The sequence below is a fragment of the Podarcis raffonei genome, chromosome 3, assembly GCF_027172205.1.
Source record: "Podarcis raffonei isolate rPodRaf1 chromosome 3, rPodRaf1.pri, whole genome shotgun sequence".
In the NCBI taxonomy this organism is placed as follows: Eukaryota; Metazoa; Chordata; class Lepidosauria; order Squamata; family Lacertidae; genus Podarcis; species Podarcis raffonei.
Window position 1 is genome coordinate 74362017 of NC_070604.1, and position 21784 is coordinate 74383800.

The window sequence follows — 21784 nt, forward strand, 5'->3', positions numbered from 1 at the left end:
AAATTAAAGTCTATTTTCTGAAACTGGTGGTATTATTATTATTAGTAGTAGTAGTATTAAAAATTTGCATTCTTCCAAAGATCTCAAGGCAGTTCACAACATAAAAATACAAAATGAGAACATAATAAAACAAAAATGAACAAATAACTCCCCTCCCACAAACACATTTAAAAGGCCACAGAATGTTAATCAGCCGGAGGTCTGGTTATAGAAAAGCATTTTCTCTTGGGGCCTAAAGATATGTAATGAGTCACCAGGTGAGTCTCCCTGGAGAGAGCATTCCACAAACAATCACCACAGAAAAGGCCCCTTCTCCTGTTGTCATCCTCTCATGGAGGAGGCACACAAAGAAGAGCCTCAGATGCTGATTGCAGGGTCCAGATCAGTTCATCCATGATAATAGAATAAATACTACTTAATTAGCATTTTTCTTTAACGATGGTAGCATAGAGGAAATGTCTATTGTGGCTTCCAGTACATCCGCTGCATAAAAGGAAACAATATATATATTTGATAATATATTGTGTGGGTGTTCTATGTGGGAGCATTTTTGTTACACAAACAGAAATCTTTTCTGGCACTCTGAACCTAGTTAGCTGTGCATTTGTACTTTGTAAACATCGAAACAGAAGAAAATATCCGGATCCTCAAAAAGCAAAGTCTAGCCAGTGTTATCACCCTGAAGCATTGGTTCAACTTAAGTGCACATTATACACCAACAATACCCCAACACAGTACTGTGGAAAATTACTAAAATCTGCAATAAACTTAATTATAAACCATTCCAACTGTACAAGCCAATTGCCAGTTATCACTTAAACACCTGAGATACTTATCTCTTTAGTTTGTCAAGAGTTTTTCCCATGATTCAAAGATGAAATGAACATGATCAGCCCATGGAAGCTTTTGCAGAGGACTTTCATTGATTGCTGAGAGTGTTAACTTTTATATATTGTATAAATAATGTTTGGGAACGTTTTGATAATAGTCCACTACAATCCAAATTATTTGTTTCGGAGAAACGTATAACCCATGTAATAATAATAATCTAGCATGGAGAGTGTCAGTCACAGTACAAAAATCTCTCGTAAATATTCCCATTCTCTTTTAACTGCCAGCACTTCTAAGCTGTTCCTATTATGGATTGATTCAACTACATACTAGCAAATTCAGGTTACACAATTAAAGCTGATTTGGTGTTATTGATGGGGGGGGGGATAATAATCCCTGTTGTCCATCAATATGTGACATTTGGAAAGCATACTTAGGATTTCATCAGTTAAAATTCAAGTAGTTTGCATTAAGTGGTTCCTAGTCTTTCCTCTTTCTTAAGCACATATGAAATGCCTTGCTGGATCAAACCAAGATCCAGCATTCTTTAGAACAATCCCAACAACTAGTGAGGAACTAGGTAGCCAACTATGATTGGCTAATAACCCACCAATGTACTACAATTTACTTTCTGCCTATCCCTGGCATAATTAATACCACCCAATCAATGTGATGAGCTGTACCAAACCAACAGTTTACCAAACAGCAGTACCCACCACACTGAGTAATTTAAGGTGGCTTAAACATAGTGGTAAGAGCATATGAAACCTATATTGGTATTTTACCAGTTTTACTGTTATTAGTTTTCCAACCATGGTGCAGGGAATGTTCTTTGAGAGATTCCTAGGCCTTCACAAAGAGCTACAGCTTCCCTGGGAAGAGGGAATTATTAAGCTAGTTTTAAAGCCTGTGTTGTACACACAACCTTAAATTAACCTGATATGCATAATGAACACACAAATACTACCCTCATAAGAGAAGGAGTAGAATGACGAAGGAGATGATAATGATCAGTCCAAGCTGCAGTATAAATCGTATCTTAAAATAGCACCATTGCTAAATCTGTCTGTGACTGCTAAAAGGACATAACACATAGCTTTAAAATAAATCAGGCATCAAAGCACACATTTAAACCTCCCTCAAAAGCAAACAGGAGTGAGTGAGTGTTAAAAGCACACTAAAACGACTGAACACCAGTAACTGTACCAAGAAATAGATGTTCCACTGGGATTTATTTATTTTTAATCTCCGTAGAGTCAAAAGCCAACTGCACATACTCAAAGATAAATATTGTTTCAACTAATACTTTGCAACATTTTAAATTCTTTTTCACATGAGTAACTACAAACATTGTCTAATACACATCTATATCTATTTAACAACTATTTCAGCTCACAGCATTCTTGTCTAGCAGAACCATCTTATCCTGGAGTTATGCCCTCTTGTGACAGAGCGGTTGTGAAATCTTCCTTGGGCTGGCAGAATACAAACTTATGCCAAAGTTATGATACGGCTGCACCAGTGGAACTCCCATGCCTGTGGGGTACCACCGGCTTAAGGAAGGAAATGGGGAGTGATTGAGTGTTGCAGGGTAGATTGAAATCAGAATGCAATGTTTGTTCCAGGAATGGGGGAGAAATTTAATCTTGTTTGCATTTTCTTGAACAGAAGCAGAGCCTGCTGGAGCAAGCCACTGGTCCATCTACTCCACCATCCTGTTCTCACAGTGGTCAACCAGATGCCTATGGGAAATCTGCAAGTCGGATCGGAGCACAAGAGCACTCTTCCCTCCTGCAGTATCCAAAAACTGGTATTCAGAAGCCTTATTGCCTCCAACAGTGGAGGCAGAGCATAGCCATCATGGCTAGTGGCTCTTGAGAAACCACCTAATTCACACTTCTCAAACTAAGACACGAGCCAAAGCATAGCTATCCTTCAAAATTTGCACACCTCTGAATTTAGCAATGCAGTTTGCCAACTAAAGAATTATTTCATTATTATTACATTTACATCCCACTTTTTATCCAAAGAGCTCAAGGTGACATACACACACCTGAAGCAATGTTTCAAAAATGTATATGTTGGGGGAAGTGTGCATAAAATGAAAATATAGGATAAATTGCTTTCAGAAACGTGTACATTAGTCAAAAGCTGCGTAAAAATATGTTTGTTGGGAGAAATTTCCACTAAAATGCTTAGGAACTTTCATGAGGACTTGCTGCAACCCAGCTTGCTCAGGTCACTCCCAGTTGTACCCATGATTCCAGGAAAACTTTACACCAAAAAAATTAAGAAAAAGAGCCAGTGGAGAGCCTCAAGCAACTGCCTCCCTCTATCTCCTACAGACGATAAGCCAGACCAGAAGAGAATATTCTGGCACTGACACCATAGCCGATCGCAGCAAAACACCAGGTGTCTATAAGCCCCAACCAAGGAACACAGATCACATAACAACAAGAAGACATTGACTTGTGTCACATGTGTCATAGCGCCAAATCATTTTGCTCCCATTATTCTACAACTGTGAGTTTAAAAGTGTGAACTTGGTGATGGGCAACTTTGATGTAAGAGCACTTTGTTTTTTGTGCAAGCAGTCAAGGCTAACTGAAGTGTGACAGACAGACTGATAGCTTTCACACACACTACTTAGAGGTATCTTGCTGCTGATCTCCAGGCATCAGCATCTGTTCTCCTGGGAGTCTATAACCAGGAATTGAACCAGTAAACTTTTGCATATGAAGTCCACAGAGCTACATCTCCACATAGAGCAATACCTAATCATAGGAAATGCTTTTGAATCTCAAGGCTGTTACACAGCTGAAACTATAATCTCACCATCGGTAGGAAATTGGTGATCTTAGGGTATATGTAATAGTTAATTACAAGAGAGTCAGCAATAAAAGGAATGCAACTTTAGTGTCTATAGTGATAGAGAAGAATAGATTTGCCAACACTTAATGAAGAACTATCAGGCTGACAAAATTCCATGTGTGACTTCTCTGATACAGTTTTAAAAGACTACTCAGAGTCTTGCAGATTTGCCTGGATTTAAAAAGAATTAAAGGATTTTATATGTATTTTGAAGCTTTGTTCTGCTGGGCAGTTAATATAGCACTATAAAACTGCCAACATACATTTCGATAGTTATCATTACTTCAGGTTTACAGTTTTAAGGTAGCATTTCAACTACCAACCAATGACAAATATGCCCTTCTTCGTGTGCCTCCTCCTAGAGAGGTCCAGATGGGAGCAACACAAGAACAGGCCTTTTCTGCAGAGGCTCCCTGTCTGTGCAATGCTCTCCCCAGGGAGGTTCGCCTGGCACTTTCATTATACAGTGGTACATCAGGTTACAGACGCTTCAGTTTACAGACTCTGCTAACCCAGAAATAGTACCTCGGGTTAAGAACTTTGCTTCAGGGTGAGAACAGAAATTGTGCGGCGGCAGCGGGAGGCCGCATTAGCTAAAGTGGTACCTCAGGTTAAGAACAGTTTCAGGTTAAGAACGGACCTCCAGAATGAATTAAGTTCTTAACCTGAGGTACAACTGTACACCTTGAGGCACCAGGCAAAAGCGTTTCTTTTTAACCAGGCCTTTGGTGGATTTGATTGACATCCTATGCTCTTTTAAAATGTGGGTTTGGGGGGGAGGGGGGTTACTGGGTTGTTATTGTTTTTATTTTGATTATGTATATTGCTGTTTTATATTTTGAGTGAACTGCTCTGAGAACTCCAGGTATAGGTTATAGGTATGATGATGATGATGATGATGATAATAATAATAATAATAATAATAATAATAATAATAATGTTCTAAAAGAATTTTTACATCGTTCAGAAACTGTACAGTCAATTAACATTTACACTGTATTACAGTTTGGAAGCATAGGAAAGCCCAAGCCAGCTGTCAAAGCAATTACGGATATAGCACTAATGTGCATAAGCTAGCATTTATAGTTACAGACTTAAGGCTAAAAATTCACTGCTGTGCTCCATGGGTGCTTCCAGACTGTCACTATTTGGGGGGTGGGATTCAATCACATTGGCAAATTCAGGTTGTGTAATTAAAATTGTTTGGGAGCTCTTGTACAACAAATTCACTTTACCCTAAATCTGACTTACTGCAATAAGGAAAATAATGCAGAAATGCACTGCAGGATAACACTTGAAGTAATGTCACATAACTTCACCACAAACAAATCAGGATGTATGCTCAACAAACAAGCCATCTGGAAGTGGTCAAATAAATCACATGGTCAGAACTGTATACCTGAAGGAGCGTCTCCACCCCCATCGTTCTGCCCAGACACTGAGGTCCAGCTCCAAGGGCCTTCTGGCAGTTCCCTCACTGCAAGAAGCAAAGTTACAGGGAACCAGGCAGAGGGCCTTCTTGGAAGTGGCGCCCGCCCTGTGGAACACCCTCCCATCAGATGTCAAAGAAATTAACACTATCCAACTTTTAGAAGACATCTGAAGGCAGCCCTGTTTAGGGAAGCTTTTAATTTCTGATGAATTATTGTATTTTAATGTTTTGTTGGAAGCCACCCAGAGTGGCTGGGGGAACCCAGCCAGATGGGTGGGGTATAAATAATAAATTTGTTGTTGTTGTTGTTAACAATGGATGGTATAAGCAAAGTTGAACTTCTGAGGACCAGAATACCAATGATCTTCGGTGGCTGATGTCTTCTTGCCTATGCCACAGTGGTTTTCAGAGTGGAAGGTGCTGTGTCATTTTATAATTTGCTGCCTCTCCATTTTATTGTTGTGTATTGTATTGTATTGTATTGTATTGTATTGTATTGTAGTGTAGTGTAGTGTAGTGTAGTGTTGTTTATTGTATAGTAAATACATTGTTGTGTTTATTATATTATACTGTCAGCAGGACATAGGAGGAGGCTATCTCCCATTACAGCTTCCCACCCCAGCACTAGTTGTTATTGGATTCCCAACCCCCATCAGCCCCAGCCAGTCCTGCTGATGATTAGAGATGATGGGAGTTGTAATCCAACAACAACAACTGTCCTTTGTCCCAATGGATTTCAGAATATTGTACAATGATACATGAAAATACCTCAAGGGTGGTATGTGCTTGATGGGGCAAGAGGGAAAGAGGGGAAATAACTGGGGAGACTTCCTCTAAATTTCAACCACATTATCTCCACAACTTGGACTCATCTCCTCTGTGACACTGTCATGCTGGCCTTTACTGGTAGGGACACTGCCATGGTATGGCTGCTGTTGCTCCATTTGATGCTTTGCAGAGAAGCATATTTCCCCATTCTGTTCTGGGCTGGGTGATTGTAGCATATGGCAGGCAATTGTGCTGGTGTACTGGCAGTGTACCTCTTTCTCCAGCTTACTGGGATATAGGGTTGTTATTTTGTTAGATTGCATGAAAGGACAAATGTGCTCTCATATAATGGAAAAATATTAAGTCATGAGAGAAGAAGTGATACTGATGGGAGATCATTCTGAATGCCAAGACAAAATGCACTGGAATGCCATAATAACAAAAATTGGCTACATCTCCTTTAAAAAATAAGTCAGGGGAAAATAAGTACAGGCACAATTTATTTTTCTCTTAGGAGGATGAAACAAATGCTAAAGAAGTGCTATGCTGATGAGCCAACACTGTAACTTTAGAACAAAGTTAGTAATATTATATTATCTAACGGGAAATGTGAGTAATAGGGATCCAACCTGAGGGCTGGGAGAACATTAGCTTTTTTGCTGCTGCATCACACTGTTGACTCATGTTAAGCTTGTGGTCTACCAAGACCCCTAGATCCTTTTCTCATGTATTGCTAGTAAGCCAGATGTCCCCCATCCTATATTTGCACATCTGATTCTTCCTGCCTAAGTGCAGAACCTTACATTTGTCCCTATTGAAATTCATTTTGTTAGGCTGTGCCCAGTTCTCCAATCTGTTAAGGTAATTTTGAATTCTGATTCTGTCTTCTGCGGCATTAGCTATCCCTCCCAGTTTGGCGTCATCTGCAAATTCAATGAGCATCCCCTCAATATCTTCATCCAAGTCATTTATAAAGACGCTGAACAACAACAGGCCCAGGACAGAATCCTATGGCACCCCACTTGTCATTTTTTACAGGATGATTAGGAAACATTGGTGAGCACTCTTGGGGTTTAGTCAGTCAACCAGCTACTAATCCACCTAACTGTTATCCCTTCCGGTCCATATTTTACCCGCATCTCTGCAATAATATCATGGGGGGACTTTGTCAAAAGCCTTTCAGAAATCAAGATACACTACATCCACAACAACCCCCTGATCATCTAAGCTCATAACTCTATTAAAATAAGAAAGGAGATTTGTCTGGCATGACCTGTTTTTGAGAAACCCATGCTGGGTCTTTGTAACCACAGTATCCTTTTCTAAGTGCGGACAGACCAACCATTTTATTATCTGTTCTAGGACCTTTCCTGGCATCAATGTCAGGCTCAGCAGTCAATACAGTGGTACCTCAGGTTAAGAACATAATTCGTTCTGGAGGTCTGTTCTTAACCTGAAACTGTTCTTAACCTGAAGCACCACTTTAGCTAATGGGGCCTCCCTCTGCAGCCACGCTGCCGGAGCATGATTTCTGTTCTCATCCTGAAGCATAGTTCTTAACCCGAGGTAATATTTCTGGGTTAGCGGAGTGTGTAACCTGAAGCGTCTGTAACCTGAAGCGTCCATAACCCGAGGTACCACTGTAGTTACTTGGGTCTTCTCCCCCCCCCCCCCATTTTTGAAGATGAGAACAACATTTGCCTGCCTCCAGTCTGTAGAGACCTCGCCTGTTCTCCAATAATTCTCAAAGATCATAGACAAAGCCTCTGAGATTACATCGACAAGCTCCTTTAGTACCCTTGGGTGCAGCTCATCAGGCCCTGGAGGTTTGAATTCACTTCCAAATGCTCCCTACTACCTCTTTTTTATCTTGGGCTGCAGCTCCCCCCTTACATTGTTTATTCTGTTATCACCAAATTAGGCACTCCTTTCCTTTTGGGCAAAGTAAGTGTTGAGCAGTTCCACTTTCTTTCTGTCATCCAGCAGCATTTCTCCATTTTCTCCACACAGAGGACCTACTACTTGCTACCAGGCATATTTTTTTGGAAATCCCTCATAACACCAGTAGGTTTGACTAAGAGGGAAAATACTTTTCTCTCAGTGACAGATGACAGTGTTGAATAGACAAATATAAGGCCTAACCTTTCTAAAGAAAGGCATTCAAAAACGGAGGCACCAAAATGAGTAACAATTCTGAAGAGACATTTTGTATTTCAGTTCTCTATAGCTCTTGTGGGCTGGTATCTGAAAAAGGTTTCAGAGATGAATCCAGGTACTGAAATTGCTTACTTTTATCATTTTCTTTTCAGACCAACATCTTTAAATAAAATGAGGACAGAAATATAGTACCTGTCATCACTTAGGCAGCAATTCCTTATTGATCTAATGCATTATATGTCTGAGGCATTTTCCCAACAGGATGGCAGCAGCAGATGCACAGGAGAGTTAGCTTAAAGGTCTAGCTTTCAGGCTCAGAATAACCAAAATGCCTGCTTAGGGTTCATCCACACTTCCCTTTGTCCTGCAATTTCTTCTGTTTGGTCCTTGACTTCTTGGCACAGGTCTGGGAGGTTTCTCTTTTGTCCCACTGACATTTGTTCCAATTCAGTGGTAAACAGCAGGTTTTCTCGGAGAAAGTGGACCAAACCAAAGTGTGGACGAGCCCTTAGTGTAAATTATCCATAAAATGCAGTGAAAGGAAGCTGGATAAAATTCAGATGATGCAACAGAGTTCATGGGTTCCTGCTAAAAGCTTTTTCCTAATTAAATCTGTCCAGGCACACATACACATCTATGTGGACCATTAAAACATAACAGGCTACTCACAAAATGAGATGGGTTGGAAATTACCAAAACAAATTATTACTAATAGCTTAGGAACAAAATGGTGACATTAGATGAACTGAGAGAAAAAAGAAAACATGAACCCCCCCAAAATAATATATATTATTATTTCTCACACCAAATATCCTCCTTTGAAAATGTCTTATAGCAACACCTCCATATATCTGTTCAGAAGTCCCAATGCATTCAACTGGGCTTATTGCTAGATCCCTGACAGTTAGTAGGGATAGGACTGCAACCTCAGTAACTTTCTTGCATATACACTTTGATCCTTCTAGAGCAGAGATAGCTAATCTGTGCCAATATGGATATTATGGGTGTTGTTGAACTACAGCTCCCATCAGCCATGCTGGCTGGGTTGATGGGAGTTTTGAGTCTGACAACATCCAAAGGACCGCATCTTAGCCACCCCTACTATATATAATGTTGCAACTACTAAAAGATGGACACAATCATCTTCATTCAGGGATATGTAATGTACCCTTGAGTAGAAACATGTGACTGTACTTTAAATATGATGTGTGCATATTCACATAAGCATCAGCCATTTGTTAGGTGCAGGCAGATAGTAATGAGAATAGTGTTAGGTCCTGAAAATGAATGCAAATACTCAATTACTATGAACATGTACCCTAAGAATCCAGGAGAATATGAGCTGCCATTTTATGGTGAGAATGGCTGGATTCAAATAGTATAAACAATATATATATAAAATATATATAAGGACTAATTTCACCCTGAAATCCTTTTTCTCTCTCTCCACACACAAAGCTACTCAAGGCAAGCAGGCATATTGAAATCCTAAATCCTAACAGAATGAATTGTAAACAAACAAGAATAATCCTGTTTATATCATAAAGAAGCTACACATAATAACAATTTCAAAATATTGTGCTTGATCCTAATCTCAGAGATAGCCATGCATTCAAAAATTCATTTTAGGACAGTGAATAAGACTGATGTTTGAAAGTGAATACTGTTTGTTGCTAGGCAGTTATAGTCCCTATGTTCATATAAGGTGCAGAAATAACAAATTAGCAATGATAGTGGGATTTTAAATAAGAGCCAAGACAGGAAGAAAGGCAGACAGGACATTAAACTGGTTCACAGAACCCTAAAAGCCAAACTCTGAGACCATGCTTTGTGGTGAAGCTGAAAAGAGGTTTGTGGTTAAGTTCTCTCTGATCTGCAGCCAAGGCTAGCTACAGCTTGTGGTTAGTAAGGACAGAACTTAACTCCAAGTCCTAGTTTGGAAGACACACAAAACAAACCTTGGCTTGGTTGGGCATGGCAGAGTCGTAAAAAGGATTGGGGAGGAGCAAGGCAGCTGTGAGTTCCTCTCAGGGAGTCCACATGCTTGCAGTCTCAGTAAGCCATAGTTTGTCTTACAATGTTGTGGGAACCAGCCCTAAATAAAAGTTATGCGGCTGCATTCTTCCATGAATGTAGTATTTTCATTTTCACTTTTAAATCTCTGTTACATTATTACATCCTCCTTTTTGCATCTGTGATCAGATAGCTCTCAGTGTCTTTGGCTGTAATATGGGGCATATCACCCAGCCCACCAGCTGTTAGGCTGTCTTATTGCCACCTCTAGAAGTACAGGCAGTGGCTTTTCTGTCTCTCCAAAATCCCTAGGCAGGTGAAGCAGAAAGCCTTGGAATTTTGGCACCACAGGCAGGTAGTTCACCTGCCTAGATGGTTGGGCTAGCCTGGCTTAATGAGACAATTAAGCAATCTGCAGTTTTGAGGACTTTTGCTGTTTAAATACTGACGCTAATCATAAATCATATATAATTCTTCACGAATGAAGCACATTTCCCTTTTACATAGTTGCGAGCTGAATCATATTAACTCGAGTTAAATCTTAAAACCAACATTTCCTACAACCCTCACTTTAATTTCAGAGTACCAGGTAAAGAGAATTAACTGCACTCATGTTCAAAACTTGGATCAGAATTGCATAGGAATCTATCTATGTCTTTTCTCCTCTTCAGATTTTCTTCCTCTCTCACACATAAACAAGTACCTCACAAATGGCTACAAGAAGCAGCAGGCACTGACAAACAGCAAAAATAAGTGCAAAAGGAAGCATATGAGCAGTTTTAAGTAGAAATTAGTAGAAACGTTTTTCATTCTACCACATTCATGCAATTGTGGAAAAACAAGAAAAGGGATCAATTTCAATAGAACAGAAATACCTTGCCCATGTATATGATTCTCATATGAAATGGGTGGATGCTCAGAGACGTCTAACAGATATATAAAGCTGAAAGCAATGGAAGGCTTATCTCTCTTTTTCTCTCTCTCTTCATTCCTCCTTCCCCTTGTATTGATGACTCAAGCATATGTTCTCTAAGGACAAAAACTTCCACTGGTGATAGTAGTCAGATCAGATGGAGATTATTTCTTACAAGCTATTACAAAGCAATAATCCGGCAACATAAAATCCTCCTATATTCTTGAGGAGGAATATATAAGGTTATTCCCCTCCCCTTTCTAACATTTCAGAGAAGACATTCAGATATGCATATTTATAAAGTGCTGGCTGAATATTAGCTGCACTACATAAATGCAAATGAGAAACAGCCAACAACATAGTTTACATTTTTCATAATTTTTCACCCTCCAATTTAAAAAATGAAAATATGTTTTCATCAATCATTTTTCTGTCCTTCCTTATAACACTTACCGGTAAGTTCAAGTGTTTCTTGCCGGCTTTTAAAAATTTCCCTTAATGCAGTTACTAAGTTACAATTTATAACATAAATGGCTTATTTATTTCATTACATTTGTATAACATCTCTGTTTAGGGAAGCTCTAATGTTTGATGTATCACAGTATTTTAATATTCTTTTGGAAGCTGCCCAGAGTGGCTGGGGAAGCCCAGCCAGATGGGCGGGGTATAAATAATAAATTATTATTATTATTATTATTATTATTATTATTATTATTATTATTATCCTCTCATGGAACCCAAGACAGTCACCCACACAGCTGGGCACTGATCAGACTCAGACTTGCTTAGCTTTAGTAAGGTGGGTAGCATGATGGGGTGGCAGTCCTCACCTGAATGCCAGTCATTTGTGCTGCTACTTACTGGGAGAGGAGACAGGAGTGGGGTCAGAACGGTGCAGACGCAGCAACAGAACCAATCCTCTTCGTAAGCAGCAGTTGAGTAACCAACTGGAGGTCAGATGAGCCCCACAGCCCCAGTAGGCCATCTGCTATTAGGTGGCTTTGGGGTTGCCTTCAGACAATACCCTGGCATACCAGGGTATTCACAACAGTGCTGAGAGCACAGAACTACTCAGAGACTCCTGTCACTTTGAGGCCCTAAAATTTAATAGACAGTTTTTTACACAACCAACTGTTCAGGACCTGCTGGCGGACAGCGATGATCAAATTACTTTAATAGCGGCTGAATTTTTAAGTGCTGTCCATGAAGAAAGAATGGGCCATGATAAAGAGACTTAGTGGTTTTAATGGTAGGTGATGTTCCTGTGTTGTATTATATTATTTATGTACATTGATTTATTTTTTGGAGTTAAGAATAGGACTGGGATAAATTGTGTTCGCTGAGCCCGTATTTTATACAGTCTGTATATGATGTTTGTTTGTTAATGTGAGGTGTGATATGCCTAATAAAGGATTGTGAATTTGAATTTGACTCCTGTCACTATTTTGAATCATGGAAAGGCAGATTAACATTACCTCTATGGATGGAGTGTGGCACTGAAAAGATCCCTATAGAAGAAGAGTAGCCATGAGCATAACACCTTGGTACAAGAGCTAGGAGAGAGATACATTTGCGGGTGGAAGCAGCTGAGGAAATGAGAAGTTCCTTTGTGGGATTTTAAGCCTACTTGAACTCTCAAACCAAAGTAGGTGCCTTGAGTGTCCCAGGCCTCAGATATTCTCACTTGTAGACTCACCCTTGGCTCCTTACATTAGTATGTTTATCCTGCTTCCAAAGCAAATTGGGATTACCGATGCTAGGATGGTGTAGAAGAAATGGCTTTGAAATGTTATATTTCTACACAGACTCTGTGTATATGTCTGAATGTAAAGTGTGGCTGTATGACACAGCTGCATATTTATGCTATTTCATGTTGGACTGGCATAAATAAGTCTTTTTTTCCTGGGGAAAGGGGGAAAAATTATTCCCTTCTAGCATGTCTGATAAAAACAAACAAACCACATAGTGTGAACAGGGCCCTGATGAATATATATCCCAGTGTGTGATTATAAAGTAGCCCATAGATACACCTCTTCACAAGAGAACAGGTTGCTATGGGACACCAAGCATCACCAATAATCTAGCTGCTTTTTCCACTCTGAATAATGCTGAGCGTTTTTCTGTTACACCCACATTCCCTTTATCTGACCAAAACAGTTGCTCAGCAGTGAGCCACACTAACACAAACTACACATATCAGAGACTGCACAAAATTAAAATTTGAAGGGTGAAGAATTAAATATTCCCTTCTCATGCATACTATTTAAAAATGTTATCTACATGCTTTGAACGTTATAAATGCCAGCAATCAAAATGTGTGGGACTGTTTGATGAGATATCCATGATTATATATTATGGCCTTGATCCAATATAGTGCTGATTCTCTCCATCCCCCATCCCCCTAGTTTTCCTGTGCCCAGAAATTTCCTGTTTTCTATCTAATCTCTGCCACCCCAAGTCAATCCCAGGACCACCAAATTGTGCGTTTAAATTCACTAAAATTCAAACTTTAATGTGCAGATACAACAGCAGTCTAAGAGATTGGTAGTGATGATGGTGACACTAATTAGGGGGATGAACCAGCTCCTTGGGAGAAAAAGAAGAGACTAAAGTCTCTTAAAATGCTAGTGGGGGGGGGAGAGAGATTCAACAATACAACAGCCAATTTAAGTAATGAAGAGATTAAAGTATATGGTTAATGACGTCTTGTCCATGATGGAATGTGGGAGGGGTCAATGATTGATATCATTGGTGCAGTTTCATTGTTTCTAGTTACTCTGTGTATACAGGTTCCTCTGCTTTTTTATGGTTTGGATACATTGCACTCCATGTATCCTGCTTCTACAAAAACAAAAACCCCAGTTGTGTACTTGGAACAGAAACTTACACTCCCTGAATTAACAGGAATGGATGTATGTGCCAGGGGGTTGAAGAAATAATAGATTTCAGCAGGGGCATAAGCTGTCCTTTAAATGGATGCTGCAAAGGTTTCCTTGCTTACTCAGTGGCACTTGAAAATGCTCATAAAGGGGCCCAAACTTCAAAGTTTTTGCCAACTCTTCATACCTTGTCTTACCTGCCATGGTTATTACAATATTTTAAAAAATAACATGAAATCATCAAGTACAGGAAGATGAAGATGGAAATGTGAAGAATATATGCTTTAAAAAAACTTTTTCCAGTAATAGTGCACACTTCTCTCTGCATGAAATTAAGATATTTTAAAAGGGCAATTATAGGAGTAACAAAGTTCCAGATATAGTAACTAATAAGGCACAATTTAATCCCCATGTTAAATCACCTGCAATTATCTATCAGAGTTGAATATAATTACTGCACATTTTTTACTCTTGCTTACTTCCTGCACACCCACCAACATCGGAGGAACATGCCCCAATAAAACACTAAAACGAGTGTAATCTTCCTTTCTCTTCCCAGGGATTCCCCTTACATTTCTTCTTCTATCATTATATATCACTTGGTGAAATGAATATTATGTACCATCTTTCTGTAAAGGCATTACAGTCAAAAGGAACAAAAATTACTTTTATTGGAATACATACTATTTCCCCATACACCTTAGCCGGAATGGGGGGGGGATTATGTTTGCAAGCAATAAACCAGTTTTGCACTATGTCACATGCTGCAGAAATTGAGTGAATGATGTTCTATGTCTCTGAGCCTTTGTATTTATTATCACATCAAACCAAAGCAATTGTCAAAACTTTTAGTGGATCAAGGCAACAAAAACATGCACAAAAAACCCCACTGAGAAACTTACCTTTTTAATGAACAATTTTTGGAATTTCTTGTGAGGCAGCTTTATCATTTTTATTCAGCATTTACAAAGGTGGCATCGGTTGGATTTTCAATCCATTTTGCCCAGAGAAACAGGCACATTTCATCTTCTCTGGTTATCTGCTTAACCCTGTACGTCACACCAGAAAACAGCACCCCTCCCAAACAGCTGGAGATTACAAGCAAAGGGCTAGGCTGGAAGTAATCTTTGATTCAGATAAAATACCGGGAGACATGTGGTAGCTCAGCTCTGGTTTTGGATGGTGCCAAGTAGTTCTATTTACCAGCTAAAAAGAGAGAAGAAGGTAACGAAAAAGCCTCCTGGTTGTGTCTGCATCAAAATAAATTGAGAAGTTGTGAAAGGAAGCGCATTGTTTGTTAGAAAGGGGAGCGTAAGCAAAAAAAGGCAGGAGATGAGCCACCTCTCTCAACATCTGCTCCTTAAAAGCCCATGCAACAGAAGAATCTGTTTCAGTATCCAAAACAGTAAGAGATACCAAGCTATGCCTACTGCGTGCAGTTTGCCACAGCACACCTGTTAATGGTGAGCGGTCTGTATGAGTCAGCCAAGCACAATGAAATAATCTTCCATTTTCACTTCTTCTTTGGATGAATTACTGAGACTTACATAAGGAATACAAACACATCTTTCTAAAATTAGAAAGGGAAGTGAAGTCTGTATTTTATATGTGAGTGCCCAATCTTGCAAAATTGGTGGGGAAGTTAGAATTGTTGGTGGATAGGGTGTTTATAAAAAGCAGTGTGAGGGGTGATCTCAAATTCTAATTTTGCACAGAGATTTGGACCTGTGGACTTTTTTCAGTACCTGTATATGGTATACTAACAGAACATTGATGCCAGTGGCCACTTTGTGGGTTGCTGCCTAGCAGCATCACGAAAGAACAAATGATTACAGTTATTATTTACCAGTACTTTATTGCAACTGTCTGAACATTTCAGTGCATGCATCTCTTCAAATACGAGATAAGTTTCTTTGAAGTCTCATATGCATAATATTGCATACATACAGAATATTAAAAGTGCAGAGCTAGTAGTCATACTAGTGATTTGTGCTTAGCATCAATATTAGATGGTTTTCTACCACCAACCAAAACATATAAAAATAGAAAGCAGGATTGCTACTTTAATCCCACTTTTGACTTTCAAAACAGGTGTTATATTTCTTCAAAAAAAGCACCGTCAAACCTGCTTGACCAAATGTGAGAACAGGATGAAAAAGCTATTTGTTTGTATGCTCCTCCACATAACTTGCTTATAACGCGTTCATCCTGATTTGCCTGCACAAAACTTGTATGGAGGTTATACAATGTCCACTCTTTATTGAGTATTCATTCTGATTTGTTTGTGAGGAGGTTATGCATTTTCCTGTCATTCAATCCTTATACCACACTTTTTAGTGCATTGCCTTGTCCTTTTCCAACCTGCAAAAAATCTCTCTCCTCCTTTGGAGGTTTTCAAACAGAGGTTGGATGGTCATCTGTCATGGATGCTTAAGCTGAGATTCCTACATTGCAGGGGGTTGGACTAGATGACCCTTGGGGTTATCTTCTATGATTCTGAAACATTGTTTTAGGCGGCTGTATGAATTTGTACTGCTTTTCCCTCATGGTTACTAGAGCAGACAATAGCTTTTTCCTGAAATGTCAGAGTGAACAGTCATAACACATGCCATCTATGTCCCCCATGCAAACACAATAATTTCTTCAGTACAGCTCAGGCATCTTTGAACTCAGAATTTTGTGCTTTAAAAATCTGACCTAAAAGAAAGCCACTCAAATGATGGAAAAGAAAGTTTGGAGTTCTTTATGATTTATTTTCTCCATTTCATTTTGTACTGCACTCAATTCTTTAATCTATACATCCTTACAACAACCCTGTGAGGATAGCAGCCCTGTGTGGGCTGTAAGAGAGTGACTTACCTAAACATCCCATAACTCTTTCTACACCAGAAACCTAATGAATATGCAGTATTGGGTGCATATTATACTGCCTTGCTATCATTTCTTTAGCACTCTTAGTGTACACTTATAACAACCCATTCATATAGGTTATTGATAAAACTTTACACATGTTGTGAACCGCCCTGTGATCTCTAGATGAAGGGTGTATGCAAATTTAATAAATAATAAATATGAGGAATCTGGGCAAGCGAAGGACTTTCACAAGGCCACTGAAGCTCAGACTGTGATTGGAATAGAATTCAAAGAAACGTCTTCATTCTTCAAGGTCTCCTAAGGCAGGGATGGGGAACCTGTGGCCCTCCAGATGTTGTTGGAGTCCAACTCCTATTACCCCCCAGCCAGCATGACCAATAGTCAGGGATGATGGGAGTTGTATTCCAATGACACCTGGAGTACCCCAGGTTCCTCATCGCTATCTTAAGAAGTCTTCATTACATGCCTTAACTCATCCTGTACCCCTGAGATCTGGTCTTCTCATATTTTCTGCTTGCAGCATACCCTAATCAGAATGATGATGGGAATGCATATATATATATATATATATATATATATATATATATATATGTTCTATATACCGTATTTTTCATCCCTTAGGACGCACCGGCCCATAGGACGCACCTAGTTTTTTGGGGAGGAAATAAAGGAAATAATTTTTTCCTTTATTTCCCCCCCAAAACCAGGTCGGGGAATCCAAACCAGGTCAGGGAACAGCGGGATGGCGGCGCTGCGCCTCCCCGCTGTCCCCCGAGCTTGTGGGGCTGCCCAATGTCTGCCCGAAGCGCGGGATGCTCTGCTTTCAGCGCGCCCCGCGCTCCGGGAAGCAAGCTGCTATCCGCAGCCTAGGGAGCCCTGCGAGAACTCCCGCGGGCTCCCCAGGCTTGCTGATAGCTTCCTGAAGCCTGGAGAGCGAGAGGGGTCGGTGCGCACCAACCCCTCTCGCTCTCCAAGCTTCAGTGAAAGCCTGCATTCGCCCCATATGACGCACACAGATTTCCCCTTCATTTTTGGAGGGGGGAAAGTGAATCCTATAGGGCGAAAAATATGGTAAGTTGTTTGTGTTTGACCAATTTCATTTACCGGTGCCTTACTGAGAGAGATCATTCCAAGTATAGCATTTCTATGATATCTGTGTCTCCTTTGGGTTTGTTTATATGCCTGGGAGCACCTGATGTTGTGGCAGAGATTGTTGCTCAGCTAGGTTAAATCTAGGTTGTTTAGGAAACAGGTCAGCCTAGAGCCACATTAGATGTGACAAAATCAGCACTGTGCATTTAAACAGAGAGCTATGCAAATCACACTAGAAAGAGTGACCAGAGGCCAAAAAAGTTTTGCAAAAGGAGTGCAAAATCCTATCCCTACCCCCATAGGCCTCAGTCAGGGCTCCAATACAAAAATAAAAGGTCACTTGAGGAAAGAGAGGAGCTGCAATTATAAAGCTAAAGTAATACAGTATAGCTTATTCAGAATGAGGTTTCTCATTTTGATAAACAAGAGAGACCTCTGCTGTCAGGTAAAGTTACTGCACAATTAGATCACAGACTTTGCAAGCAAAGAATAGTTTCATTACAAAACCATATACCCACCCATTACAATTTAGTAATTTACATTTTTTTAAACACTAAGAGTACTATTCTCCACAAAAATATAAGATGTTAAAACTGTCATGTTTGTGCTGAAATATCAGGTTACCATGCTGCTGAAAACAACTTGTGAGTATTTATGCTGTCAAGGTTGCAATCATATACAGTGGTACCTTGGTTTACGAACAGCTTAGTTTATGAACAATTTGGATTAAGAACACTGCAAACCATGAAATAGGTGTTTTGGTTTGTGAACTTTGCCTTGGAATAAGAACATGTTCCGCTTCCTGTTGAGTGTGTTCCATTTGTAAATTGAGTCCCCTGCTGCTGTGGGAAAGCACGCCTCGGTTTAAGAACGCTTTGGTTTAAGAACGGACTTCCGGAATGGATTAAGTTCGTAAGCCAAGGAACCAGTGTATGCATTTATAAAAGCATATGTAGATGTATATAAGGTTGTACAATGAAACTCTAAAAAATCAATGTCAATTATTCTGTCCCCCAAATTCATAAAATACATAATAAATAATCCAATTTCTCAAGTTACAAGAAAGGAGAATATGACTAAACATTTGGAAAAACTTTCTGACAGTAAGAGCTGTTCGGCAGCGGAGCAGACTCTCCTTCCTAGGAGGTTTTTAAGCAGAAGTTGGATGCTAATCTGTCGTGGATGCTTTAGCTGAGATTTCTGCATTTCAGGGGGTTGGACTAGATGGCCCTTGGCTCCCTTCCAACTCTAAGATTCTATTATTCTTACTTTTATTCTTCTTAGATATTTGCAATGCATTTTCCCTAATAAACGAAGAAGCAATTTAATTCATATAATTACATACATTATTTTAATATGCCTTCAGGCCTCATGGTGCCGCCAAAACTCAAAAAATAGTTCATAAATCAAATCTAGCAAGCCCCCAAGTACATTTTGAGCCCTGACTTCCATCCAACAAACTTGAATATTTTAACAATTTAAACCAAGATTGATTACAAACTATCCCTGCCTAGTTTGCATGACTGGCATGCTCAATTGTTTTTTGTGCATGCTCAATTGTTTGTTGCTGTAACCCTTTACTTTCCAGAGGAAACAAACAAGTCCTGTTTGCAAGGCTGCCCCCCCCCCCACTGAATGGGGCATACTTTTGAGTAAACATGAATAAGACCGCAGTGCTGGTAGACCAAGGGGCATACACTGGGGATCTGAAGTACCATTCTTGACACATCCAGGGTGGAAAAGACACTCATGATACCATGGATATTTAATGAAGGAAATCCATGCTTTTCCTGGCAGCTCACCCTGTTGTAAAAGTGTCACAATTTCTGTGCCTTTTAAATAAATGCCGCTTGGTGGCAGTGCCGCTTGCTCCGTATGTGAGCTAAGCAATAAGTGAGGAACTAGTTTTCTACTTAGGCAGTAAATTTCCAAGCAGTCACAGTGTTCTCAGAGCTCACTTGCACCCAGAGGCACTGGCTGCGAAGAGTGGTTGGACAGCAGAAGGCCTACCTCTAGATTCAGATGACCCCCACATAAAGTCAGGAGTACCCTACAGAGGAAACTCTGACAAGCAACTCTGAATAAAGAGATCATCCAAAAGGCTTTTTAAAATCCCAACAGGCATTTTAATAGGAATTTGATTCTATACTATAGCTTTAACTGATATTTACTTTTTTTGTACTGTATCCTTGCAAACCACATAGAGAGTGTTGTAGTTAAGTGGTATGTAAATTATTTAAATAAAATAAAATTATAAAGAGAGGCATGGGGCTTTTAATGAGATCTTCAAGAGTCGGGAATCCATGATTCATTTTACAGAGTTAGAAATATTCCTTCCTCTCCCTCTATTGTCTCCCCATATTGAATTTTAGATTATGTACGTTCATTGGAACGGGAACCTCAAGTTTTGTTGGGCTCAGCTCCAGCTTTAGGCTGCTTTTCATAGCCTGGTAATTGCACTGACTGCCCTCCAGTGCCCATGAACACTTCCACCTGCCAGTCAGCAAAAGTGCTGCAGCTGCCAGTTCTTCCCTATCCCTTGCAAGCAAGGAAACTTACGCCATGGTACTTCTTGGACAAGAAGTCAAGCAGCTACCGTATTTTTCGCTCTATAACACGCACTCGACCATAACACGCACGTAGTTTTTAGAGGAGGAAAATCCGTAGGCATGCCACCCGTAGGCATTCCCTCCATAACACGCACAGACATTTCCCCTTACTTTTTAGGAGGAAAAAAGTGAGTGTTATGGTGCAAAAAATACGGTATTCAGTTCTGAATGGCATCTGGTGAATTTTATTTCCAGCGGCGTTGCCAACTGAAGCCACTTGGCTGTTCGGTTTCTGTGGCCCAACAAAGGGTGATGCAACTGTCAGCAGGCTGCATTTTACCTGGGGAGATATGTGTGCCCATCACTGATCAAGTCTTGTGGCTGCAGAGGTTCAACATGTGAATATTCTTACCTTTAACCAAAGGCCTTCAGCCCACAGACATGCAACCTGTATGTTTTAATCATAAAGGCATACAATCTTGCAAAGAAGTGTTACCATTAGCAAGCAGTAAGAATCCCCACAAAGAAACAGAAAGAAGCATTCAGCTTCTTTTGTATTCTCTGACTTTTCAGTTGTCAGTGTAAGGAAGGTCCATCAATAATATGAAGCAAGCTTGTTTTCTCCTGCTCTGGAGGGTAGGACTCAAACCAATGGCTTCAAGTTACAAGAAAGGAGATTACAACTAAACATCAGGAAGACGTTTCTGACAGTAAGGTAAGGTTACCAGACATCCCCGTTTCCCGGAGACAGTCCCCAGATTTACAGATCAGTCCCCTGACAAAATTCATTGAAGTTGAAAAATGTCCCCGGATTCATTGAAAAAAATCTGGTAACCTTACAGTAAGGGATGCTTGACAGTGGAACAGACTCCTTCGGGAGGTTGTGAGCTCTCCTTCACTGGAGGTTTTTAAGCAGAGGTTGAATAGCCATCTGTCATGGATGCCATCGTGTCATGGATTTAGCTAAGATTTCTGCATTGTAGGGGCTGGGCTAGATGACACTTGGGGTCCCTTCCAACTCCATGATTCTATGATTCAATTACAGTGTCACTCTCACGGATAACATAATCATTCCTGCTCTGAAACAAGTTCTGGAGCTGTACTCCTCAGGGTTCTCCCTCCACTACACCACTGTCAAGTGCTGATGCCAGGCCTACTTTTATTGTTACTCTATAAAACACTGTGCACATTGGGGGCACAGCATCCTGGAAGTGCCCTGCCGCCACCATACCTGCCACCTTCGCTTCTCTGCCGACCAATTTCGGGCAGGATCTCTACAATGTTTTTGGATGCAATTTCGCCCAAAATAAGTGCCAATACTGCTGCCACTTCTGCACTAGTGGTGAAGGAGGTGGTGTGACTGCGGTGCTCCTGCCTTGGGGTCTTCTGCCACAAGAGGCAGCTG

The 21784-nt window shown here is 40.2% G+C and overlaps 1 protein-coding gene across 2 annotated transcripts in view; it reads right to left on the minus strand.

Annotated features, from left to right (window-relative positions):
* Positions 1 to 21784, minus strand: part of RPS6KA2 (ribosomal protein S6 kinase A2) — a 175223-nt gene that overhangs the window by 137881 nt on the left and 15558 nt on the right. The window contains exon 1 of one of the 2 annotated variants that reach the window (XM_053382385.1): positions 10948 to 11158. The exons of the other annotated variant lie outside the window; for it this stretch is intronic. Within the exon in view, the coding sequence (XP_053238360.1) occupies positions 10948 to 10971 (24 nt within the window). The 5' untranslated portion in view covers positions 10972 to 11158. Of the gene's footprint in view, positions 1 to 10947; positions 11159 to 21784 lie in introns of those variants that run through there. 2 annotated transcript variants of the gene reach the window in all.